The 20507-nt window shown below is 46.5% G+C and overlaps 9 protein-coding genes across 9 annotated transcripts; 3 read left to right on the forward strand and 6 right to left on the reverse strand.

Moving 5' to 3' along the window:
- The first annotated feature begins 291 nt into the window (after positions 1-291).
- TrAtP1_007675 (uncharacterized protein) lies at positions 292-1871 on the forward strand. The gene is made up of 2 exons (XM_014092518.2): positions 292-734; positions 797-1871. Exons 1-2 carry the CDS (start codon positions 515-517, stop codon positions 1804-1806), a joined length of 1230 nt encoding a protein of 409 aa, XP_013947993.1. The 5' UTR covers positions 292-514; the 3' UTR covers positions 1807-1871.
- TrAtP1_007676 (uncharacterized protein) lies at positions 1850-2859 on the reverse strand. Its single transcript, XM_014092519.2, has 2 exons — positions 2469-2859; positions 1850-2286 (listed from the first exon to the last, which is right to left on the reverse strand). Exons 1-2 carry the CDS (start codon positions 2732-2734, stop codon positions 2196-2198), a joined length of 357 nt encoding a protein of 118 aa, XP_013947994.1. The 5' UTR covers positions 2735-2859; the 3' UTR covers positions 1850-2195.
- Positions 2860-4922: 2063 nt separating this feature from the next.
- Positions 4923-5466, reverse strand: TrAtP1_007677 (uncharacterized protein). Its single transcript, XM_014092520.2, has 2 exons — positions 5141-5466; positions 4923-5082 (listed from the first exon to the last, which is right to left on the reverse strand). The coding sequence occupies exons 1-2, from the start codon at positions 5399-5401 to the stop codon at positions 5074-5076; spliced, it is 270 nt and encodes an 89-aa protein (XP_013947995.1). The 5' UTR covers positions 5402-5466; the 3' UTR covers positions 4923-5073.
- A 1486-nt stretch (positions 5467-6952) lies between these two features.
- TrAtP1_007678 (uncharacterized protein) lies at positions 6953-9141 on the reverse strand. Its single transcript, XM_014092521.2, has 2 exons — positions 8549-9141; positions 6953-8482 (listed from the first exon to the last, which is right to left on the reverse strand). The coding sequence occupies exons 1-2, from the start codon at positions 8864-8866 to the stop codon at positions 7262-7264; spliced, it is 1539 nt and encodes a 512-aa protein (XP_013947996.2). The 5' UTR covers positions 8867-9141; the 3' UTR covers positions 6953-7261.
- A 412-nt stretch (positions 9142-9553) lies between these two features.
- TrAtP1_007679 (uncharacterized protein) lies at positions 9554-10113 on the reverse strand (the record flags this gene model as incomplete). Its single annotated transcript, XM_014092522.2, has 2 exons — positions 9554-9874; positions 9931-10113. 2 exons carry the CDS (start codon positions 10111-10113, stop codon positions 9554-9556), a joined length of 504 nt encoding a protein of 167 aa, XP_013947997.2.
- Positions 10114-10985: 872 nt separating this feature from the next.
- Positions 10986-12450, reverse strand: TrAtP1_007680 (uncharacterized protein). Its single transcript, XM_014092523.2, has 7 exons — positions 12259-12450; positions 12190-12202; positions 12064-12124; positions 11871-12011; positions 11538-11819; positions 11367-11484; positions 10986-11313 (listed from the first exon to the last, which is right to left on the reverse strand). Exons 1-7 carry the CDS (start codon positions 12306-12308, stop codon positions 11151-11153), a joined length of 828 nt encoding a protein of 275 aa, XP_013947998.1. The 5' UTR covers positions 12309-12450; the 3' UTR covers positions 10986-11150.
- A 1279-nt stretch (positions 12451-13729) lies between these two features.
- Positions 13730-15980, forward strand: TrAtP1_007681 (uncharacterized protein). The gene is made up of 9 exons (XM_014092524.2): positions 13730-13945; positions 14002-14057; positions 14115-14305; positions 14372-14589; positions 14649-14822; positions 14880-15106; positions 15161-15297; positions 15358-15537; positions 15604-15980. The coding sequence occupies exons 1-9, from the start codon at positions 13784-13786 to the stop codon at positions 15945-15947; spliced, it is 1689 nt and encodes a 562-aa protein (XP_013947999.1). The 5' UTR covers positions 13730-13783; the 3' UTR covers positions 15948-15980.
- Positions 15981-16677: 697 nt separating this feature from the next.
- Positions 16678-17655, forward strand: TrAtP1_007682 (uncharacterized protein; the record flags this gene model as incomplete). Its single annotated transcript, XM_014092525.2, has 1 exon — positions 16678-17655. The coding sequence occupies one exon, from the start codon at positions 16678-16680 to the stop codon at positions 17653-17655; it is 978 nt and encodes a 325-aa protein (XP_013948000.2).
- Positions 17656-18761: 1106 nt separating this feature from the next.
- On the reverse strand, positions 18762-19924 carry TrAtP1_007683 (putative secondary metabolism biosynthetic enzyme; the record flags this gene model as incomplete). The annotated part of the gene is made up of 2 exons (XM_014092526.1): positions 18762-19290; positions 19377-19924. 2 exons carry the CDS (start codon positions 19922-19924, stop codon positions 18762-18764), a joined length of 1077 nt encoding a protein of 358 aa, XP_013948001.1.
- Positions 19925-20507: the final 583 nt, after the last annotated feature.

Genomic DNA, 20507 nt, shown 5'->3' on the forward strand with positions numbered 1-20507 from the left:
ACCTTCGGGCCTGGTGTTTTCAACTACCCCGAATAGTACAGAGCATCACAGCAGTAGCCTCGCCCAGCACCGAGTACCTACAGCGTAGATGCGCAAGAAATTGCACTGTTTCCCCCAGGCCTGTAGCGCTAATTTGCTGCTGTAAGACATAGATGGCCGTATCGCAGCGCTGTAATAAGGCAGCGGTGAATATGCACGTAATCCATCCTGCACTAAGACTAAGCCCGTAGTCCGGTACCGCTCCGGGGTCCAGGGTCCTCTCCGTGCCTTGCGCTGTCTCCGGCCTCGCGAGTTGCTTCTCTCTTTGTCAGCTGGAAGTTCTCTTGGGAATCTCAACTTATATTTGACCTGGACTCTGGCCTGGCAACTCAATTGGACGCCGCAGAGGTATAAGTATTGCTGTTTCGGCCACGATTGTCTAAAGCGAGGCGTCTGGAAATTTCTGCTTTTGGGACAACTGCCCTACTAGCAAGCACCTAGCTAGAATTTTGTTGGAGACAACACAACTCTCACAATGCGTTCGACCATCTCCAGAACAGCGCTCTTGAGCGCTTCGCGGGCTTCGCGATGCCTTCCTGCGTATCGCCCTGCTCGCTTCTACAGCCTCAAGGCTACGGCCACTTCCACCTCCGTACAGCGCCCTCTTGAGGCTTCAAGGCTTTCGGTGGAGCAGACGAAGAATCCCAAGAGCCTGACCAAGCCTGAAGACCTCGTCTTTGGCAAGGAGTTTACAGGTGAGTTTCTTTTCGACTTTATGGATCAATATCTCTTGTGTATTATTAACACTTCATCGCAGATCACATGCTCGCCATTGAGTGGAACAAGGACGAAGGATGGCTCGAGCCTCGCATCACTCCCTACCAGAACCTGTCTCTGGACCCGGCCACCTGCGTCTTCCACTATGCCTTTGAGTGCTTCGAGGGCATGAAGGCGTACAAGGACAAGAACGGCGACATTCGGCTCTTCCGCCCTGACAAGAACATGGCCCGTCTCAACAAGTCTGCCGCCCGAATTGCCCTGCCCACCTTTGAGCCTACAGCCTTTGTCGAGCTCATCTCAAAGCTCACCAAGCTCGACTCCCGCTTCATCCCTGCCCAGCGCGGCTACTCTCTCTACCTGCGACCTACGCTGATTGGCACGCAGAGCACTCTTGGCGTCGGCGCTCCCGGCTCTGCCTTGCTCTACGTCATTGCCTCTCCCGTCGGTCCTTACTATCCTACTGGTTTCAAGGCCGTCTCTCTTGAGGCGACCAACTATGCCGTCCGCGCTTGGCCCGGCGGTGTTGGCGACAAGAAGCTCGGCGCCAACTATGCTCCTTGCATTGTTCCCCAGCTGGAGGCTGCCAGCCGTGGCTACCAGCAAAACCTCTGGCTGTTCGGCGAGGAGGAGTACGTCACCGAGGTCGGCACCATGAACATGTTCGTTGCTATGAAGGACAAGGCTACTGGCCAGAAGGAACTTGTCACTGCTCCTCTTGACGGCACCATCCTCGAGGGTGTGACTCGCGACTCTATTCTCCAGCTTGCCCGGGAGAGACTTGCTCCCGAGGGCTGGAAGATCAGCGAGCGCAAGTACACCATGCAGGATCTGGCTGATGCCTCCAAGGAGGGCCGTCTGTTGGAGGCCTTTGGTGCTGGCACCGCAGCTATTGTTAGCCCTGTGAGGTCTATTGCGTGGAAGGGCGAGATTGTCGACTGTGGGCTGAAGGAGACTGAGGAATCTGGCGAGCTTGCGCTCAAGGTCAAGGAATGGATAGAGGCCATTCAGTACGGTGATATTGAGCACGAGTGGAGCGTCAAGGTCTAAGGATAACAAAAAAGGAGGATAGATGGAGAGAAATACATTAGTTAGCGTCATGTAGATATGCTGTTATAAAAAAAGAATTAATCTGCCATCTGCTGCAAACCATGCCTCCCCCCTGTACGGAGAAGATTCGGTGAAATCGTGAATCATTTTTTTCTTTTCTTTGTCCAACAACCCAGTCTAATATTTCATGCCATTGAGGGACCATATATCTCTGTAACGATAGAAAACCAAGAAAATAAAATGCCTTAAACATGTACATGTTGGCCACTCCCAACGTTTGCCCCACCGCTCGCTGCTGAACCCAAATCCTCATGTGAGATTGATTTCCTCCTCCTCTACCTTCCCCTTTGTGAACATGACACCCCAGTCTCGCTCCCCATGTCGTCGATTTAGTTCTTCTTCTCGTTTGCTGAAGGGTCAGGAAGAACACCCTCGGCTTCTAATCTTCTTCGTGCCTCCTCAAGAGCCCAGGTAGAGACGCTGTGATATCAAAGAGTCAGTAAATGCTACATAGCCAAAATGACGCAATGAAGCCGGTAGCTTCGCCACTTCCGCCGCTCCATTCCTGGTCCCAAAGGCTCCAAAATGTCAAAGGGAAATGGTCCCAGAAGCCGCAGTGCTATATGCCGAATCCCATAGACGCAATATGTCCTGCTACTTACGAAGTATCAGGCTTGAATGCCAGAGCAACACCGGTGACCAAAAAGGCGGCGCCGAACAGGTACATGGGCCACTCCCAGCCCTCGGGCTCGGGCTTCTCGCCGGGCTTGACGCCCCAGAGCCATCCGGTAGGGGGCTCAAATTGTGACTCGCTGCCGTGGCCGCCTTGTCGTCGAGTCGTCATGGAGAGGCTTCGCGCGGAGACGAGAGGCTTGCGTGCGCATCGCACCGCTCGCAGCGGGGCGACGGTATGTCGGAGGATGGCCATTTCGGGCGCTTGCAGGAGGGGAGAGGCACTCGCGAGTGGTGATTCGGGTGGTTCTGGCGATGTTTCGGGGCCGCAATGGCTGGTGGAAGTCGGTTTTGGGGGAGAGGGACGTCGTTTGGACCAGGCCGGCGGTTCAAAGTGCGGCGCTTCTCTTGGTTAGAACTCCGGATAGCGGCTTTCAGAGTCACATGACTGAAAACGTGACTGATCTGCGCCGTTTGATGCTGTGGCGTTGAATTACCCCACTATACGTTGTTTCCCTTCGTCCATCAGAGGGTATTTATTCCTTTGGTCCTTGAGCAGGATGATGGGAGACATGGATAGAAAAACAGCTGTTTCAATAACATCATCGTCAGTTTAGTCCTCCAGCTTTCCAGCCACGATTTGTGCCGCATTGCCTCAGCTGCTTGCACGTAGAGATCGCCATCAGCCCCACATATCATCACTTAGCTTGGACTTCAGCTTTCCTTGACGAATGCCACTTCTTGTCGACCAAATCTCTCGATTGGTGCCGTATGTTTTGCAGTACAGCAATATGGATTGATTTACCGTCTATTAACATGCATTCATCATTATACGTCGGTGTTGAGGGTGTCTCGAACTATAGCGGTGATATGCTTTACACTAAGATGAGTGCATGTAGCTTGGCCCATCTGCTGCTCATCTAGCTCTATACACATATAATGGAAGAGACCATATGAAGTGCATTGTCGTTCATATTGATTTGTAGATGTAAGCTGTGCGAGTTCTCATGTCTAACATTATTTCGCCATATACTGTGTATATCTGTAAATGACTCCATCATTCACATTTACACTGGATTTGCGTAGAGAAATAGAGGGTAACAGTCTAAAAGCTAGCACGTTTCATGAAGGCAGAATACATCGTTGAACACCGGCCTTTCTTCTCAATCTCAACTTTTAACTATCTAAACCATGAGTCAAAATTACGCAATCACACAGCCGTTTTGGCTCCATGACCACTGATAGAGTAGCAGGTCGCTAAAATATACGCGGCTTCCACTGTTTCAACCTGGTGACTGGAGAATTTTTCTTCAATCACATACACTTCCGCCGAGTATCTAACAATACGATCAAGATACTTACTTTCAAGTCATTTGACCATGTATTGGTTGAAAGAAGCTAGGCGTGCAACGTACTCTATAGAGTCTCTGTGGGAATAGTATATACAAACACTCTGCATTATAAGTGCCAGTTGGGCTGCCATCAAAAGCTGATTGTAGGCCCAATCAGGCAATAGGTACGTGAATGGGTTAAAATAGCGTTTCGTAAATATAAATTAAATTCCACTTCTACCATCAATGCTTTTATCCGTCCACCACTGCCGAAACGCCGCGGAGAAGCTGTCCATATTTAGCCATTGGGATGAATATAAAGGAACAGCTACATTGGGATTTTCAAATTATCCCTCAATAATGGAGTCTTTTCCCACTTTGTGTATCTGCTTTAACCATTGTAACGGACCGTCGCTGACCCGATACCCCGGTTTTTACGGACTTCCGGTATAATCCGGCTTCTACTAGACACACCAAATAATATGAGAAGGGGGAAAGACAGACTGCACTATGCTGGTATCGGTCTACATATGGTATTTTGCGTCATAAAGCAACATGAAAAGTCTAGCTTCTTTTAACTAAGATGTTGGCATAACATTGAACTTGAACAGGCCGTAGCGTCTTGCCAAGCCAAAAGAATGGAACACAATTCCCAAATGTCCGGGATACTTGGAAGAGATATCGCTAGGTGGGCCGATCAACTGCATCCTTCTTCGAGCTTCGATTGACGATGTGCAAGGGTGGCCTTTAGGACAAAAGTGGCTGCCAATATGGAATATTCGGTGCTTAAACGGCTACAGCGTAATGTTAAATCCAGCGCTGCCGTCAAATCAAATCTATCAAATAAATACGTACCGAAGTGACATCTACAACATATCAAATCAAATCAAATAACATGTACCAGAAGCTGCAAATATAAGTATTATGATACATTCATATTTGATTCGTTTGATATACCGTGCATGTCACTTCGGTACGTATTTATTTGATAGATTTGATTTAACGGCAGCGCTGGTTAAATCATGACGGGATGATCTTGTGAAGAATTATATTCGCTAAACTTTGGCATGAATCATTCATTTCATTATATGTCCTATTCTTTTATTAAAAGAACAGGTGTTGTATGAGGGGACGCAGTTGGACTGCCCTCATATCATGGATAAAAATGCCGCCAATACAGTAAGACCAATCGCTTCCTCAAAGTTTCGGTGATCAATTCTCAGAAAGTCAAGTATATGACTTTACTGAATACCGTGTCATGAAACTAGGTGCACTACGATATTCATTAGTCTTGATGAGCAGCACAAGGGCAGACACATTCTGGAGCTCACGTCATGGTTCATGCCGGCCGACCAACCAATGCATTGCGGCGGGTTAAGGTCGTTGTCGATTTCGGTGCAGGGGCAGCCACCAATCTTCACGCAGTCGCAATTGCACTCGTAGGGCTCGGTTCCGTAGTAGCAAGTCTGGCAGTTGGCAGTCTGGAGACAGCAGTCTTGGGGCTGGGTAGGGCACTGTCTCTTGAAAAGCGGTGACTTTGGGGTGGCGACAGCCAGTCCAACCAGCGTTGCGAGGACCACGGCGAAACGCATTGTCGATCGTATTGTAGGAAGATTAAGAACTTTTAAAGTGAATTATCGATGATCGGAAATCCTTTCACGACTAGTTACAAATTTTATCCCATGGGGGAATCGCGGTCTATTTAAAGGCACGCAAGCAATAGATGGTCGGGCTCGTCGCCTCTATCGGGGCCGAGATCCGACTAACCAGGTGCTTTTCTCACACTCTCCTTCTAAAATGAATCAAGAAAACAAGAATGTAACGTTACATCAGAACAAAGACGCATAGTATTGCAGGCTATAATCAGTATAAAGCCTGGATACTGCCTATTTCACGGTGTCGTACTGGCGTTGGACTGCCGGGGTAAAAGCAGCATACGAGAGGGCCGTACTGGCAGCACGGCAATGGGCTGTCACTAAATCGACGAGCCGATGCACTAGCCTTAGTAAGATCCGAAGGAAAACGCATGTAAAATAGTCAGAACTTGGTAAGCAGAATAGCGAGTTACCTGTCGAGTATGGAAATAGGTATTCTGGCTGAGAACTTGGCATGTTGTACCTGAGCCGTTTGATCCGCCTACTCCTGGCATTTGCATTGTCCTACTAACTGAACAAAGAATAGTATCAGCTAATCAGAAAACAACAGTATCCTTGTAGGGAAGTAGTACGGAGAATTCACCTCCACAAGTGGCTGGGGGACAAAAGGAACAGGATTAAGCTCAAATAAAGCTTGACGTACGACTATGACTCCACTTATAGCTGAGATCATCAAAGATAATCTACAACCAATGCTACACAAATAAGTAATCAATCTACAGCGTCATCCCACTGCAGCCCGAAAAAAGAAAAAAAGGCGCGCGGTTGGCAAGAGAGATGGATAGAACATATGTCTCAAAAGATGTTCAGTTCTGACAGTACCTGTTCCGAGGTATCAAGTTCAAGCGACTAAGTCAACAGAGGAAAAAATAGTTGCAAGTGAAACAATAAAGGTGGCCCCTTTGCTCGTGATTGTTTTCTTTCTCCGGCATATTAGCGCAGGTATTGCTATTCGGGTGGTGTTAAAGCTCACCTTCTTAAACAAGTTAACCGTCGCTCAGGCAGGAGATTTTAACCGCCCGAATAGCAAAAATATACCGTCCGAATAACACTCATCAGCGCTTCGGCTATACATGGATGTGAATACAAGCAAGATGCTGATGTCAGCTATATTCGTAGCGTCGGTTCACACGTGGATGAACATACACAAGTATATACAATAGCTATAGAAGATGAGAGCGAATGGGCACAAAACGAAAACATGTTTCTCAAATATGAGCTGAGAGAGCACAGGCGATTGTCCACTGCCCTATTGGAGATATTCTCGGGCATAGTCCGATATGGCCGGCACTTGGTAATGATCGGATCTATCCCCTGATCTTTAGAGATACTGCACTCCATACCTCGCTGGCAGATATGCGAAAACAGACAAGGGCTATGGAGTACCTAAAGGCTAGCGGGCTTGTGATTTACGATACGTAGTTCGCGAAATGACGCCGTCTTGAAGTCTTATAAACGCGAGCGCTACGCTTGAGTCCGTTGCGGATTGAGCAAGACCCTTGCTAGGGCAAACATTGAAATTTAAGACGATCTGAATAGCTATGCTCAAATAGTATCTATATACGAAAAAGGTTCGCTTGTTTCTATATTCTCATTGAAACCCCAATTTACCGAAGCAGTAGCTGCGGCTCGGACCTGATCCGCCAGCTTACCCGACGCTTCTTTTTTTTTTCGGGAAATGTGATTATGCACAAGGATTTCCCAGCTAGGGAAAGTAAAAGCCGATATTCCGGATTCCTAATGCCATCTCTTCGCTCTTGGATAATAGTTCAATAGGTCCTACTATTATACATCTACCTACTCACCCAAAAACACGTATTCGTAAACGTCTGGCTCCCTCTGTGGCTCGTCCGAGATTTTATAGCCTTCAAACTTGACCTTGCTCCCCACATAAGTAAAGGTCTTCATCAGTCCTTCAAATGCGATGCAGTCATTACTGGTGAAATCGATGTAGCCGGGATCAGGGACATGTAACTCTTCGCCCTCGCCGGTTTCGTAGCCTTCAAGACGCAGGTAGACACGGCGAGACGGGGTTGGCTGGGTGGCAGTTTTGCGCTTCTTCGCGGGTTGTTGCTGAGACGAATCTTCATCTTCTTCTTGCTTCAGTGAGGCTTTGCGCTTTTTCGCGTTGGTGGGTTCCTCTGTATCAACACCATCTCCATCATCTTCTTTGTCATCATCTTCTTTATCCTCATCTTCTTTATCCTCATTGTCTTCATCTTCTTCGTCGCTCATGGAGGCTTCAGAATCTTCATCCTCATCCTCATCCGGATCGAACATTTCTTTGAGCGTATCGTCGGACAAACAAAGCGTCATGGTTCCTCGGATGATGCCAAGATTATAAGCCGCAACCAGCATATCATCGGAGCTCGGGGCAACATCCATGGTCAGCGTATCTCCCGTGAATTCAGTGTCCCATCCGTCCAGTACCGCATCACATCGAATAACGTAAGAGCCTGCTAAGCGGCTGAGATCAAATGTTTTGGATTTCTCATCCTCTCCGTCAGCATCTCCCTCCTTTGACTGCCTGCGAGCGAGATATTGCTTGTGGGCTTCCATGTTTTCTTCCCACTTTAATCTTCGCCGGGCTTTCTCAGCCTCGCGCTGACGATCACTAAACTCTTTCCCTAATCGCATGATCTCGTCACGGTCCCATCCTATGAAGCATGTAACAGGCTCCATGACGTTATGAGTACTGTTCCAAATATGAAGACCGGGGATATCCTGGGTCTTCCATGTAAGGTCACCTATTCTGCGTTCAGTGCGTAAAACCAGCGTTTCTGGAGTCTTGGTCGGGTCTGGCTTCCCGTCTGTCAAGTAGTAATGTTCCAAAAAGCGACGGACATCAAAACATGCTCGTTCATTGGGCGTTTTACACTTCTCAAAAGCCTCATCGTCTAACCGCTCCTTTTCGGCACTCCATGCGGCGAAATCGCTCTCCCATTTGTGATACAGAGGCTCGTAGTCGCGTCGCATGGCGGCTTCTAGCTCAACTACAGATTCAGGAACGGTATCACACTATCCATGTAGATGAATCAGAAAACTAGTCCTAGGAAGAGTGGAGGGTGCTTCTTAGCCACTTACGTTGCCTTCACAAACCTCATCGCGAAGGAGAGCCCTCAGCGTTGAACCCTTGGCAGATGGCTTAAAGGGAATACCATAGTACGTCAACTGAGCCGCAAAAAAAGCTTTACTGAATAAATGAGTCGCCTCTAGTTTGGCAATCATCTTGTCGGCTGGGCTCGGGATGGTGTCAAGATGAAGCAGGTCCAGCAGACGCGGGCCGCTGACTCGCTTGATGTCGTCCACGGTGAAAGCTTCCTTGCACATTTGGAAGCCATTGCGCTTGAGAGTTGGCACTTCGGGACGGTTTGGCGGATTAGATCGTGCCGGTATTGGCATGGTGTCTCCAACTGCGTGAAATGGTGTGTGTAGATGTGTCTATTTTCTTCTTCTAATAGGTGAGGCTGTGGATGGTGCCGAAGACGCGTAGTTGTTTCAATTTACGCGACCAAACTTGGCGGTCAGACGTACGATGATGTAATGCTGACAACAGGCTGGAAGAGAAAGGATTGTCAAACAGCTGGTCAATTAGAACGCGATATTGATGATGTATGCGAAGATCTGCACTGATTTGACGTGTTATTTTACAGGTAGTGTAGTTTTGCTAACACGATTGCACGTGTGAAGTGTGGATCGCGTTTTTAACGGCCCGGGCTATCAACACAGTACCTGAGGTAGCGTTGCATCACAGCATCAGCCGCAAATGCCACTGGAATAATTTCATAAATCATATCGCAATCTAAATCGCATCCATTGGAAATTCTTTTCCCATCATTTCTCTACCCTTTCCACAGCGAATTGTACTAATTATATGATCAAACCAGCGCTATGATGTCATGGCTCATGGACAATGGCCTCTGATATGGAGCGCTGTTCTCAAGTTTCCTTATCAGTAACCTCACTGTTATCAACCGGACCTAGAGATCCCATCACTGAGACGGAAATACATACACTTGGCCGAGTAAATAAAATTCACCAAATCTGCGATTCATTGATGAATATATCTATCTATTTCAAGAGAACATCTTAGTAGACTTGGTTTCCCTCCGCATCGTAAACAATCTCTTTGCCAGGGTTAGGCTGGGGAACAAGCCCAAGCTGCTGCAGAACAGTCAACCCGCCCTCCTCAGCAATCTCGCGAACAATCTTGCCATTCTTGAGTGTAAAAATTGAAATTCCGCTGAAATGAATCTTCTTGCCAGTATTGGCTTTGTCAAGCTTTCCCACGACCAAATCGTCAAATGCACGGCCAGTATGCGTGCCGCCGCCAACCCACTGGGCTGCGACGTAGTCACCCTCTGCAATCAATGGAGTTTGGTAAGACCTAAAGGTCAGATCAGGGAAAGCCTTTTATGTAGTCAGTATTTGAAAGTGCTTTTGGGGCATATTCTAGGTTTAATTACCTCCATAAACTCGGTCAGCATCTTCTTTGCGCCCTCTTTGCCGTGACGGGGTCCGTGATTAGGGTAGCTCATGACAAAGTCATCAGAGCAGAGCTCGTCCACAATCGAGACATTTCCCTTCACCCAGTATTCCTCAAAGTACTTGGCAACAACCGCCTTGTTTCGTTGCTCGAGAGTAGCCATTTTGTTTTTGATTCAAAAATATGTGATAAAATTGGGAAGCTTGGAATGTTGTTGAGTGTGCAGCGTGTGTCCTAGATATGGTGGTAGTGTGTGAGTGATAATGTTCTGATGGAAAAGAATATCGGGATATCTTCATCTTTTATACTCATCATCTTCAGTCTTCTCCAGGATTCAATAGCAAGTTTCACGAAATTCAGTAGCAACTTTTTAATATCTGCAGTTCTAATCCGAGTCTGCATGTGTCTCTTATTTGACTAATATTAGCGCTAGCCACGTTGCTGTTGAATTGAACTTAATAAACGGGTCGGCATGATGGGAAGATGCGTGCACTAGGTATCTCGGTTGCACCGGTTGCTCATTTCAGTACCAATTATCCAAGAATGGTAGAAACTTTCCAGTATCGGGCATCAAACTTAACGTATGTACTGCACGGCGACATATAAAGCAACACTTAAATAGCGGGCCTGATCTCAAGCACCGAGCGCACTAGTATCATGATGTAGACGTGGGCATCATTCGTCCGAAACGAGCGAAGGGGCTGTTTTAGGTAATAGTTTAGACTTCAGAACGCCCAATAAAGCCGAGCCGGAGACAAACTGGTGTAGCATGACATAAGAAGACGGATGTAAGATGATTACAACGAGACCTACCCTAGGTAACCATGCGTCTATGGGCCAATTAGAACGATGAAAATAGACAAGCTCATAATAAGAACCATAATCTTTCTTATTAAACCTATTTGCCTGTAAGCATGATGTGTTACATCGCAAGTCTTTTCCTTTGTCGTGTGGCTCGCGCAGTGTGGCTAGCAGGAGAGGCGTTGTTGCAGGGCAACAGTCGTACATATACTACGGGCGTGTTTAACAAGATTTAAGAGTCAAAAGTATAGTTCAAATCCTCTCTATAGTCTATAAATGTCGTTTTGAATAAGCACTCTAAGTGCTCCCCAATTGTCTCACCAGCTGATGGCATCTATGAGATCATCTAAGCCTACGAATAGGCTCTTGTACTTCTATAGGTTTTACTCTTCGATAAATCTACGATTGCTTTGTCGACTTTTGGGAACTAGACATGAGTCTCGCAGCAAAAGGAACGGGCCAGGCAAGTTGATCGGTAGGGTCTTTGTGAACGTCGCCCGTGATGATCAAATCAACGATTGCGACACCGACATAGCCGCCAATAGCAGTGAAAACATGCCACCTGAAAATATTTAGTGCATGGTCTTCAGGAGAGAGTTAGGGAATGAGGCATACCATCCGTGTAATTCGAAAAGGAAGGCCAAAGGAATGCCAACTGTGTGCCTCACATCGGTCAAAATGTTACATGCCCAGTCGTCGATTAGCCAGACAAAATAGCCAAATACGAAAGACACTGGCGATATCCTTAGCTGTGTTTTTTATAAACATATTGGATCGTTAACCTACTCATGCCGAAGATGGAGATATTTTGCAGAGTCTTTTTGATTGCGGGATCAGGCACTTGCTGAGAGATGACCTTCAAGGTACGAGTCGCGATGACGTAAATGCTTAGACCAAAAGCGGATGCATGGAGCAGGAATTCATCCATCACCATGTGAGTGACCATGACTGTGGTGAAGAGAATAAGGAGAATTGTTCCCACCAGTTTAGTGCGCTGCGGACTGGCTTTGAAGGTAAGAAGGCGGTAGACGATAGGCGTTGTCAAAAGATGCATGGAGAGCTCGTCGGCTAGAGCATGTTAGGAGATGACGACAGGAAAGCTATAGAGACATCACTCACACATCTGGGTGTGATACTTCATCGTCATGTGGTATCCAGCGGAACATACTCCTACGCCGATGAGACCAGTGTATGAGATCAACCGAGGGCCCGTTCGCTGTTCCTTTGGAGATGTGACCAAGCCGTAGATTCCGTAGATGACTACTCAATGTCAATTCTGACCGCCACAGGAAAATTCCTGGTTCAAATATACCAAAAGTAAAACTGCTGAGAGTATTCACGAATTCAGCGATAAATCGTGTGACAACATAGTCCTATAGCGTGATGCCAATTCGTCAGAGCACCATCTAAATTGACGCAAAGGGTAGAGTGTACGTACCTCCTCACAAAAGCTGCAACACCACGTATAAGTAATTGCTCAAATTTTGCTAATTAATGCAGTACATACTTGAGATATGATGTCTGAGGCCCCCAAAAGGGTTCTACTGGATCAGCCATTTTCTCGGTATTTCGTGAAAATTGTTTCGGATGTATCTGAGGTGTAAAGAAGACAGTATGCTCTACTGTATTTTAGTGCTGTAAACACCACGTCGTTCCGGCTGCAAGGGACATGAAGCTAGGGCGGTATGCTGTGGCAGAAAAGGAGAGCTGCTAGGAAGGAGTTTGGCCAATGAAAATGCACTTGATTTCATAATGACAGTTATTATATAATCCGTGGCTTGGTGTAATTCTAGTTGCGATGCGGGACCGCATGAAGAGCTCGTCTCTTCCGAATGATACAGAAAGTTTTCTTCCATCATGTAGTAGAATGTACATATCTAGGTAATATGATATCATATGCCTTAATATGAACAAGAATACACACGGAGCTAAACGAACAACCAAAACGCTCACGCATCAAAGCTATGGCCAAATCCGTTACCAATCATCCAGACCATATCCGAAAAGAAGCCCAAGACCCAATTGATCTAGGCCATTGAGATAGCTAGGACTACTTCCAGTAAAGTAACTTGTTTCGTTTCTTCAATTAAGAAGAGGAGGTGAATCCTCTTATATAGTCTAGCCGGGCTTAAGTCCGGCATCCAAACCCGGTAGATGCCCCACTTTTCGGGTCCGGGGCAAACACCTCATCGCTACTCTAAGATGTCGCCATTCTATGCTCACATTGCCTTACACGAAATGCTCCTTTTTCATTGGCGGTTGATAAGCAAGCAATATAGCGATGGACATCAGACCGCGGGGTATCTATGCGTAACTGCAGGTGATAGCCCTCTCTTACCAGTAAAAGAAAGTCCCTCGATACTTTTTTGAAGACCGATGTCGCCACAGGGGCCAGAGAGTGGTGGGACTTAGACGAACCGTTTGCCGAGGGACCGCAACTATCGTTAGAACGGCAGGGGCATGAACAGGTTGTTTCATTGCAGTTGTGAAATGGAAAGACGTTTGCCAAGACAAGACCAAGAAACCGAAATAGAATTTAGTGTCACAGAAGAAAACAGCCGTCGACTTCACGGAGAGATTAATTATCAAAGATGAAAACGAACTTAATTCAAGTAAAGTCTAATAATAGTTCGACTGATTTCTGCACCATTACCAAGATAACGTTTTAGCCTGATTAAAGATCACTTTGTAAGGATTAGTCGTACCTGTTGTTTGCCGAATCCCTGTTTTATGTCCCCCGCTTGGGCGTCCCTCTCGGGACAACATAAAGCCCATCTAGATACTAAACAAAAACAAGCTGGCTGTATTAACTTTTAAACCGGGCACACTTGCGAAAATTTCTAAGATAGTGGAGGCACGTTTGTAAACCCTTGCCATCTTGAAAGTGATTAAGAAGTGATTGGGGTCCGCAATGATGCCATCTCGGCCTACTTTTGATCGGCAGAGAACCTATATAGTTCTCCCAAATATTCTTCCTTAAAATCCAGATTCTGATACAACCCTAGATCTGGATCAAACCTTTCAGTCTCATCATGGCTACAGTTCGCATAAGGCAGACTGGGACCGAAAAAGAGGGCGTAAATGAGTCTACACTCTCTCTGGATCAAATCCCTCCTTTGGGAGCGGAAAAACTAGAGAAGCGCTTTTGGTGGCAACGAACTCGGGCGATCGATCCGTACGCAATTGCGACTCAGGTTAGACTCTATACCCGGCATTATATCATGTCGAACCCTTTCTAACTCCGTTACAGCCCAGTGTCTTTGATGATCCCGAAACAGCAGAGAAGTACCAGCCTCCAGACAATTGGTGAGTTTCCACGTTTATCCAGATGCTAAACTGCGGACTAAAAACTAACTTTTAAAGGGAAAATGTTCATCGCTTCGATCCACTGGCGCGATGGACCTGGGCCGAAGAAGATGCTTTGATTCGAAAGATGGACTTTCGCATTACAGCCTGGGCTTGTGTCATGTTCATGGCTCTCGAAATGGATCGAACCAATCTCAGCCAGGCAAACTCTGACAACTTTCTTGAGGATCTGAATTTGACAACAAATGGTGAGATTTGCCACTGACTTTGTCAAACCTGAATCCGAAGGCAATCGCTTACTCTAAACCAAATAGACTACAACTTGGGAAATACCGTTTTCCTCATCGCATTTCTACTTGCCGAAGTTCCTTCTCAGCTGGTATCTAAATGGATAGGCCCCGATCGATGGATTCCCTCCCAGATGGTCTTGTGGAGTATAGTTGCTGGTGCCCAATTCTGGCTATCAGGTCGATCCTCATTTTTGGCTTGTCGAGCTTTATTAGGCCTTTTGCAAGGTGGATTTATTCCAGATGTGAGTTGAAAATAGTTCAGATTACGATGGATGCATTGCATACTAATACTACTACACAGATTGTCTTATATCTCTCGTACTTCTACAAACATCACGAATTGACTTTACGCCTAAGCTGGTTTTGGGGCATGATGACTGTAGCCGAGATCCTGGCCGCTTTACTAGCTTATGGCATCCTCCACATGAGAGACGTTGAAGGTCGATCAGGTTGGAGGTGGCTTTTCCTGATTGAGGTAAGAGCAATTATTAAAAGAGGATGTACGATGTTCTAGGCTAACAAGTACGTCTAGGGCCTCATGACTCTTATTGTGGGAATTCTAGCATTTGGTCTGATGCCCGCCGGCCCTTGCCAAACGAAGGGCTGGTTCCGTGGCAAAAACGGCTGGTTCTCGGAACGAGAAGAGATTATCATTGTCAACCGTGTCTTGCGAGAAGATCCTTCGAAGAGTTCGATGCACAACCGTGAACCAATTACACCGAGGTTGTTACTCAAGAGTTTGGGGGATTATGATCTTTGGTAGGTCAAGCATCACTTATCAAGGAAACTTGTCATGCTAATAGAAGCAAAAAGGCCGTTATACATTATTGGACTCTTGTTCCAGATACCCGCTGCGCCTGTGAGCAGATATCTCACGCTGGCCCTCAGGAGTATCGGCTTCAGTACTTTCCAAACCAATCTCTTAACCATACCCTCTAGCGTGTTGAATAGTAAGTCCAAATTATGCTTCATTTCGTCGTCTTCATAATAGCTGCTGATATAAAGTATAGTCATCACTATGTTCGCTTTGAGCTACTTGGCCGAGATCCGGAACGAGATGGTCTTGACAGCCATGCTTGGTCAGGTCTGGTGTCTTCCATTCTTGATTTGGCTCGAAGTTGGCTACACAGCTGAAAGCAATAAATGGGTCGTGTTCACTATAATCAGTCTCTTACTGAGCTATCCCTACGGTTAGTAGCTTCACGCTTCCATCTACCAATGCTGGGCAAAGGAAAATTGTTGACATGTATAACTAGCACACCCGATCCAAGTAGGCTTGAATAGCCGCAATTCCAATACTGTGCGATCACGAACCGTATCCGCTGCGACGTACAACATGTTCGTGCAGCTCGGCAACATCATATCGTCGAATCTCTATCGCGCCGATGACGCTCCACTTTACCGACGTGGCAACAGATACCTCCTCGCTATCACTTCGGTGAGCATTACCTGGTATCTGTTTACCAAATGCTACTACGTATACCGGAACAAGCGGAGGGATACGATATGGGATGCCATGACGCAAGAGGAGAAATTACACTACTTGGCAACAACAACTGATGAGGGTAATAAGAGATTAGATTTCCGTTTCCAACACTAGACTAGACAGTATCAGCGGCGAGATAGAAACCCGCATATTTCTAATTGAATAGTTGGAGAATGTAACACTACTTCCTATTTTTGGTCACAACGTTTTTCGGTGGATCCTATTGTTTTCGAGAACGATGCGACGAAGGGTGGCAGCTCTGTATCAGTTCTGAGGAGAAAATACAAGGGTGCTAGCAAATACCAGGAGGAAGTGACTATAGTCTGCCAAGGCGGCTGGTCGGGGCTGTACCATTATCAAATCATTAGCAATATATTGTTCGCCTTACAGATCAGCCCTACATGGTCTCCATGTGGGCAGTACTATCTTACAGCCCCCCAGCCCACATTAGCTGATTCCATCCCTGGAATCAATGCTAGTAACTAGCAAATAGGAATGTTTGCTTCGAAATAGTGTTATTTTAGAATTATGTGCCATCTCATCAAGGCCCACTGCAAGTCAAACTTAGCCGACGGCTTTGTTCTAGTGATTACGCTTTGTGGTGATTGATTCCACATCATCATTCAGAACGGCGATCTTTTTTAAGACTAACCGTCAGCACAGCCCCTATCCGAAGTGATACTGCTATTTATTGTAACGAAATGATGGAAATTGCGGATATATATCAAGCAAATGACAGCCTATATGTTGTTGTTTTTTCTTGAGCGTTTCATTTACGAATTGACTCACAGGTCTCACAGCGCTCTTCCTCGATCAAACCAGAAAATCCGTGGCTACCTTCAACATGAAATCTGCATTGGCTTATATGCTGGCCTTGGTAGGCTCAAGTACCAAGCTCGAAGAACCGATCGGAACGCCAGGACTTCTCCTTAGCGACGAATATATTAGTCTAGTTGCCAACCACTCTGCGTCATTTCACCCGAACTTTAGCAAAAACACCATCCAGGGAGTTCGAGCCAATGCAGCACTGGTCACACCAGACGTTGATAGCTTCTTTAGTGGGGTTTCTGGCCTTGGAAGAGTTCAGTTTGCCCAGGCGTTGGCTCCTCCTCCGGGAGGACTCAGAGCTCAGTTTCTCGATCGACTTATCATTGTGGAGGGAGACACTGCCGCAATTCTAAGCGCCAGCAGGATTACTACAAACACCTCGCAACTTCTTATTCAGACAACACTGGCCGAAACTATGATTTTCGATAAAGATGCTCTCTTGAGCCGGATTGTCAGTATAGGCGAATCTGGACTCGCAGTAGCGCAACAGACTGGCGAGGCTAAACTACCGTCCGTTGAGCCGATTGCACTGAATCCTATCGCGAATACATCTGCCGGATTCACTTTCAAAATTAAGGAGAAGGCCGCGCAGTTCAACATCAACTTCAATAATAAAAACTCATCAGCTAACGGACTCCTTGCCACGGAGAACGTCACTGTTGTATCTGATGGCCGCAACTCGACTGGTCGTGCATCTCTTGTCAACTTGTTCACTCGTTACAACACTTCGATCCCGGATCTCGTTCAGCACGATGAGTTCGTTCTCGGCCAAGGTAACTGGGCAGCTACCGAATACATATTCCAGGGAACGCGCAACGGCACGTTTACTATGCTTAACGGCACGGAAGTGAAGCCCAATGGCGTACAGTATCGCGCCCGAGGCATGCGATTTATGAGATTCAACGACGCTGGTTTGGTTGACCTGTTCTGGCAAGCAGCCGATAACGATGCCTTTGTCAACCCGGTATATTTGGCAAATCCAACTCTTGCCTAGAAAGCACTATGCTTAATGTGTCGTCGTTACAGAGCGGCCAGAGAAGTGGCTCACTCTACATTTCTTGATAATGTTTTTTATTCAAGGAGGACTTGTAATAATAATAGGGTAAAGGTATAGAATCAGTAGTTAAAGAGATTTAGATGGTGGGTATAATTGTGTTTAAAAAATGTCATACAAATCATGAACATAATTCACGACATTTACTGTTCCAGGTGCGAAGTTGCCACTGACGTGTGTGCATGGGGGGTTGGCGTTGACATACTCCCCGACTGTCACCCAAGCATGGGCGTCAGCGGCTTCATTGCCATTAGCAAACTACTTTTTGCGAAGAGAGTATTAGCTGAACATTCTCTACGATTCTGAAACATTTAGAGTGCACAAATCACCTGGGGCGTCATACGAGGGAGATGGCCGATACACGTTCCACCAATAAACAGCACAAACTTGGAGCCGAGATAGGCGAGCAAGGTCATAGCGTACAGGCTTTCGTCACTAAAGTGACTGAGAGGTCACCAATAGCTAAGACTACCCAGTCAGAGGAAGTCTAGTCGTCGATATTATTACGTGTGTATTGTTTCCCTTTGCCTCTTTTGTATATCAGTTTTGGGCAGTTCATGCCCAGTGCTGACGACGTGCAGCCAGCTTTTGTAGCATAAAGAAGAATTTGGTATGGAGTTCAGTCTGTCTTCTGTGTATAGGTAACTACCTGTACTTGGGTGTTTTGCATGGCAGTTGAGCACCTATCGCCGCCTGGTATCATGAGTAAGTCTGCAAATTACTAGATTTGATCTTTTTATTCAAAACTCAGCAACAATGAATTTGTTTACTAAACTTTCTGTGAAGGCGTCTTTACAGGAACAACAGATAATTGACAGACCAAAGAATAGTATAATGAAGTTTGGTTGTATGTTTTTCTTACTCGACCTCGTGTCTTGTAAGCCGACCAGACCAGATGCTTCAACCAGAAAAGATATAAGTAGCTGGAGCGGGAAGAGAATCCATCTTGCCATAAGGTGATTTTCGCCACTTCAGCTATCGCAATTATGGTAAAATAATACTCTCTCACCCTCAAATACTGCGGTCCCATGGCCATGCTGCTATCCTCATGCCAGTGGGTAAACTAGTTTCCTGCCCCGAACTCTGCCTTTTCGTAAATCATCAATACCTTCAACAAGTGCTTCTAGCCCTCCCGTACGTAGCTCCACAGGATGTGGTTTTAGCTGACCATCTGCAATCAACTTTTCGGCTATAGGAAAAAAGTGTTCCGCAAACTGGCGATCCTGCGGTCTCGCTGGTCTCCCATAAACTCCATCTAGTCGTACAGGCAAACCGGAGAGAGTTCTTCCAATTACCCAATCAGCACGAACTGTCCGCCGCGTGTATTGAATGTGCGTAGCAAGTGGCTCAAGCCCAACGTAGCGACCGCCGGCGGAACCAATCGCGTCGTAGCACATCTTCATTGTGCCCGCTTCTGTGACACAGTCCAGCGCATATTGGAGGGTATCGTTGGTGTATTTGCGAATCTCGATAGCGCAGTGGGGAGAGTTGTAGTCGAATGTCGCGTCGGCACCCAACGGCATGAGCATATCTTTATGCTGGGCAGAGCAGGTGGCAATCGCAACGAGACCAGAACTTGACGTATTAGTTAGTTGCAGCTCTAATAATGAAATATTTTTGTTTGTAATGTCATTTTGGGAAACGGGAATAGTAACTCTTACGCTTTTACTAGTTGTATTGCAATCGTGCCAGTTGCGGTTGCTCCACCGGCAATCAACACATATAGCGGCTTCTTGGGCTTCTTCTTTGTTGTCGCAATGTCATTGCTTAAAACTGGTGGCGGCAAATTGAGAGTTTGATAGAGGGCCAAAGTTGCTGTGCCTATACCAACGCCATATGTTGCTGCCTCATCGTAGGACATCCAGTCAGGAATCTTCCAGGCGCCGTGAGCATAAGTGATGGCATAGTCTGTGAATGCCCCGGTCCGCTTGTCGTCTACATCAAAGCCTATCGCTAGCCCAAAGACACGATCGCCTTTTTTCAGTCTCGTAACTGAAGTTCCAACTTCAATTACTTCTCCCGCAAAATCATGCCCACCGACTGCGCCAGGCACAACGGAGAAATCTACCATCTTCCAGTCGGTAGGATTCAATGCAATAGCGGCAACTTTGCAAACTACCTGATCGGGGCCTGGATCTGGGATTGGAACATTGTAGACCAATTCATATTGGCCTGCACTCTTTCCGACCAAGGTGTTTCGAACTGTCATTTTTTTTTTGTATGGTTCCTTATTGTTTTGGAGTTGTCTTTTTACGTCTCCGGTTCTTTAATTGGTTTGGTACAAATACGAGTTCTGGATATTCCGCTTTGGGCGGCTCGTCGCTCTGCAGATTTATCAAGATCGGACCAACACTGCGATCTGCGAATGCTCATGATTTCGGCACGTATATCGGTAAGAAAAAGAAAAGCAAACCGGTTTGTTGACATATTGAACTGCCTCATGTAGAGTAAGCCTGCATTAATTAACCGGTTAGGTGATATGATTCTGAGCCCCACTGTCAGCATATTGCACCGATCATGTAGTACAAAGAGTCGGTGGAAATAATATTATTGACAGAGTCAAGTAGGGAACATTAGCGTTCACGCTATGCTGAATTATAGCTATTAACGATGAAAGTCCTACGTCTATGCGGCAACGCCTGTTATCGCACAATAACGAATCCGCCACGAGTTCTGTTCAATTGTCCGGCTGTGGCTCTTAAGGGCATGAATTGATTACACCTTTATATAACTTTGTATCTCATGTAACCGCAAGGACTTGGAACCTCATTCGACAATTAGCAAATCCCTAG

The sequence above is a fragment of the Trichoderma atroviride genome, chromosome 4 (genome assembly GCF_020647795.1).
Source record: "Trichoderma atroviride chromosome 4, complete sequence".
NCBI classification, from domain to species: Eukaryota; Fungi; Ascomycota; class Sordariomycetes; order Hypocreales; family Hypocreaceae; genus Trichoderma; species Trichoderma atroviride.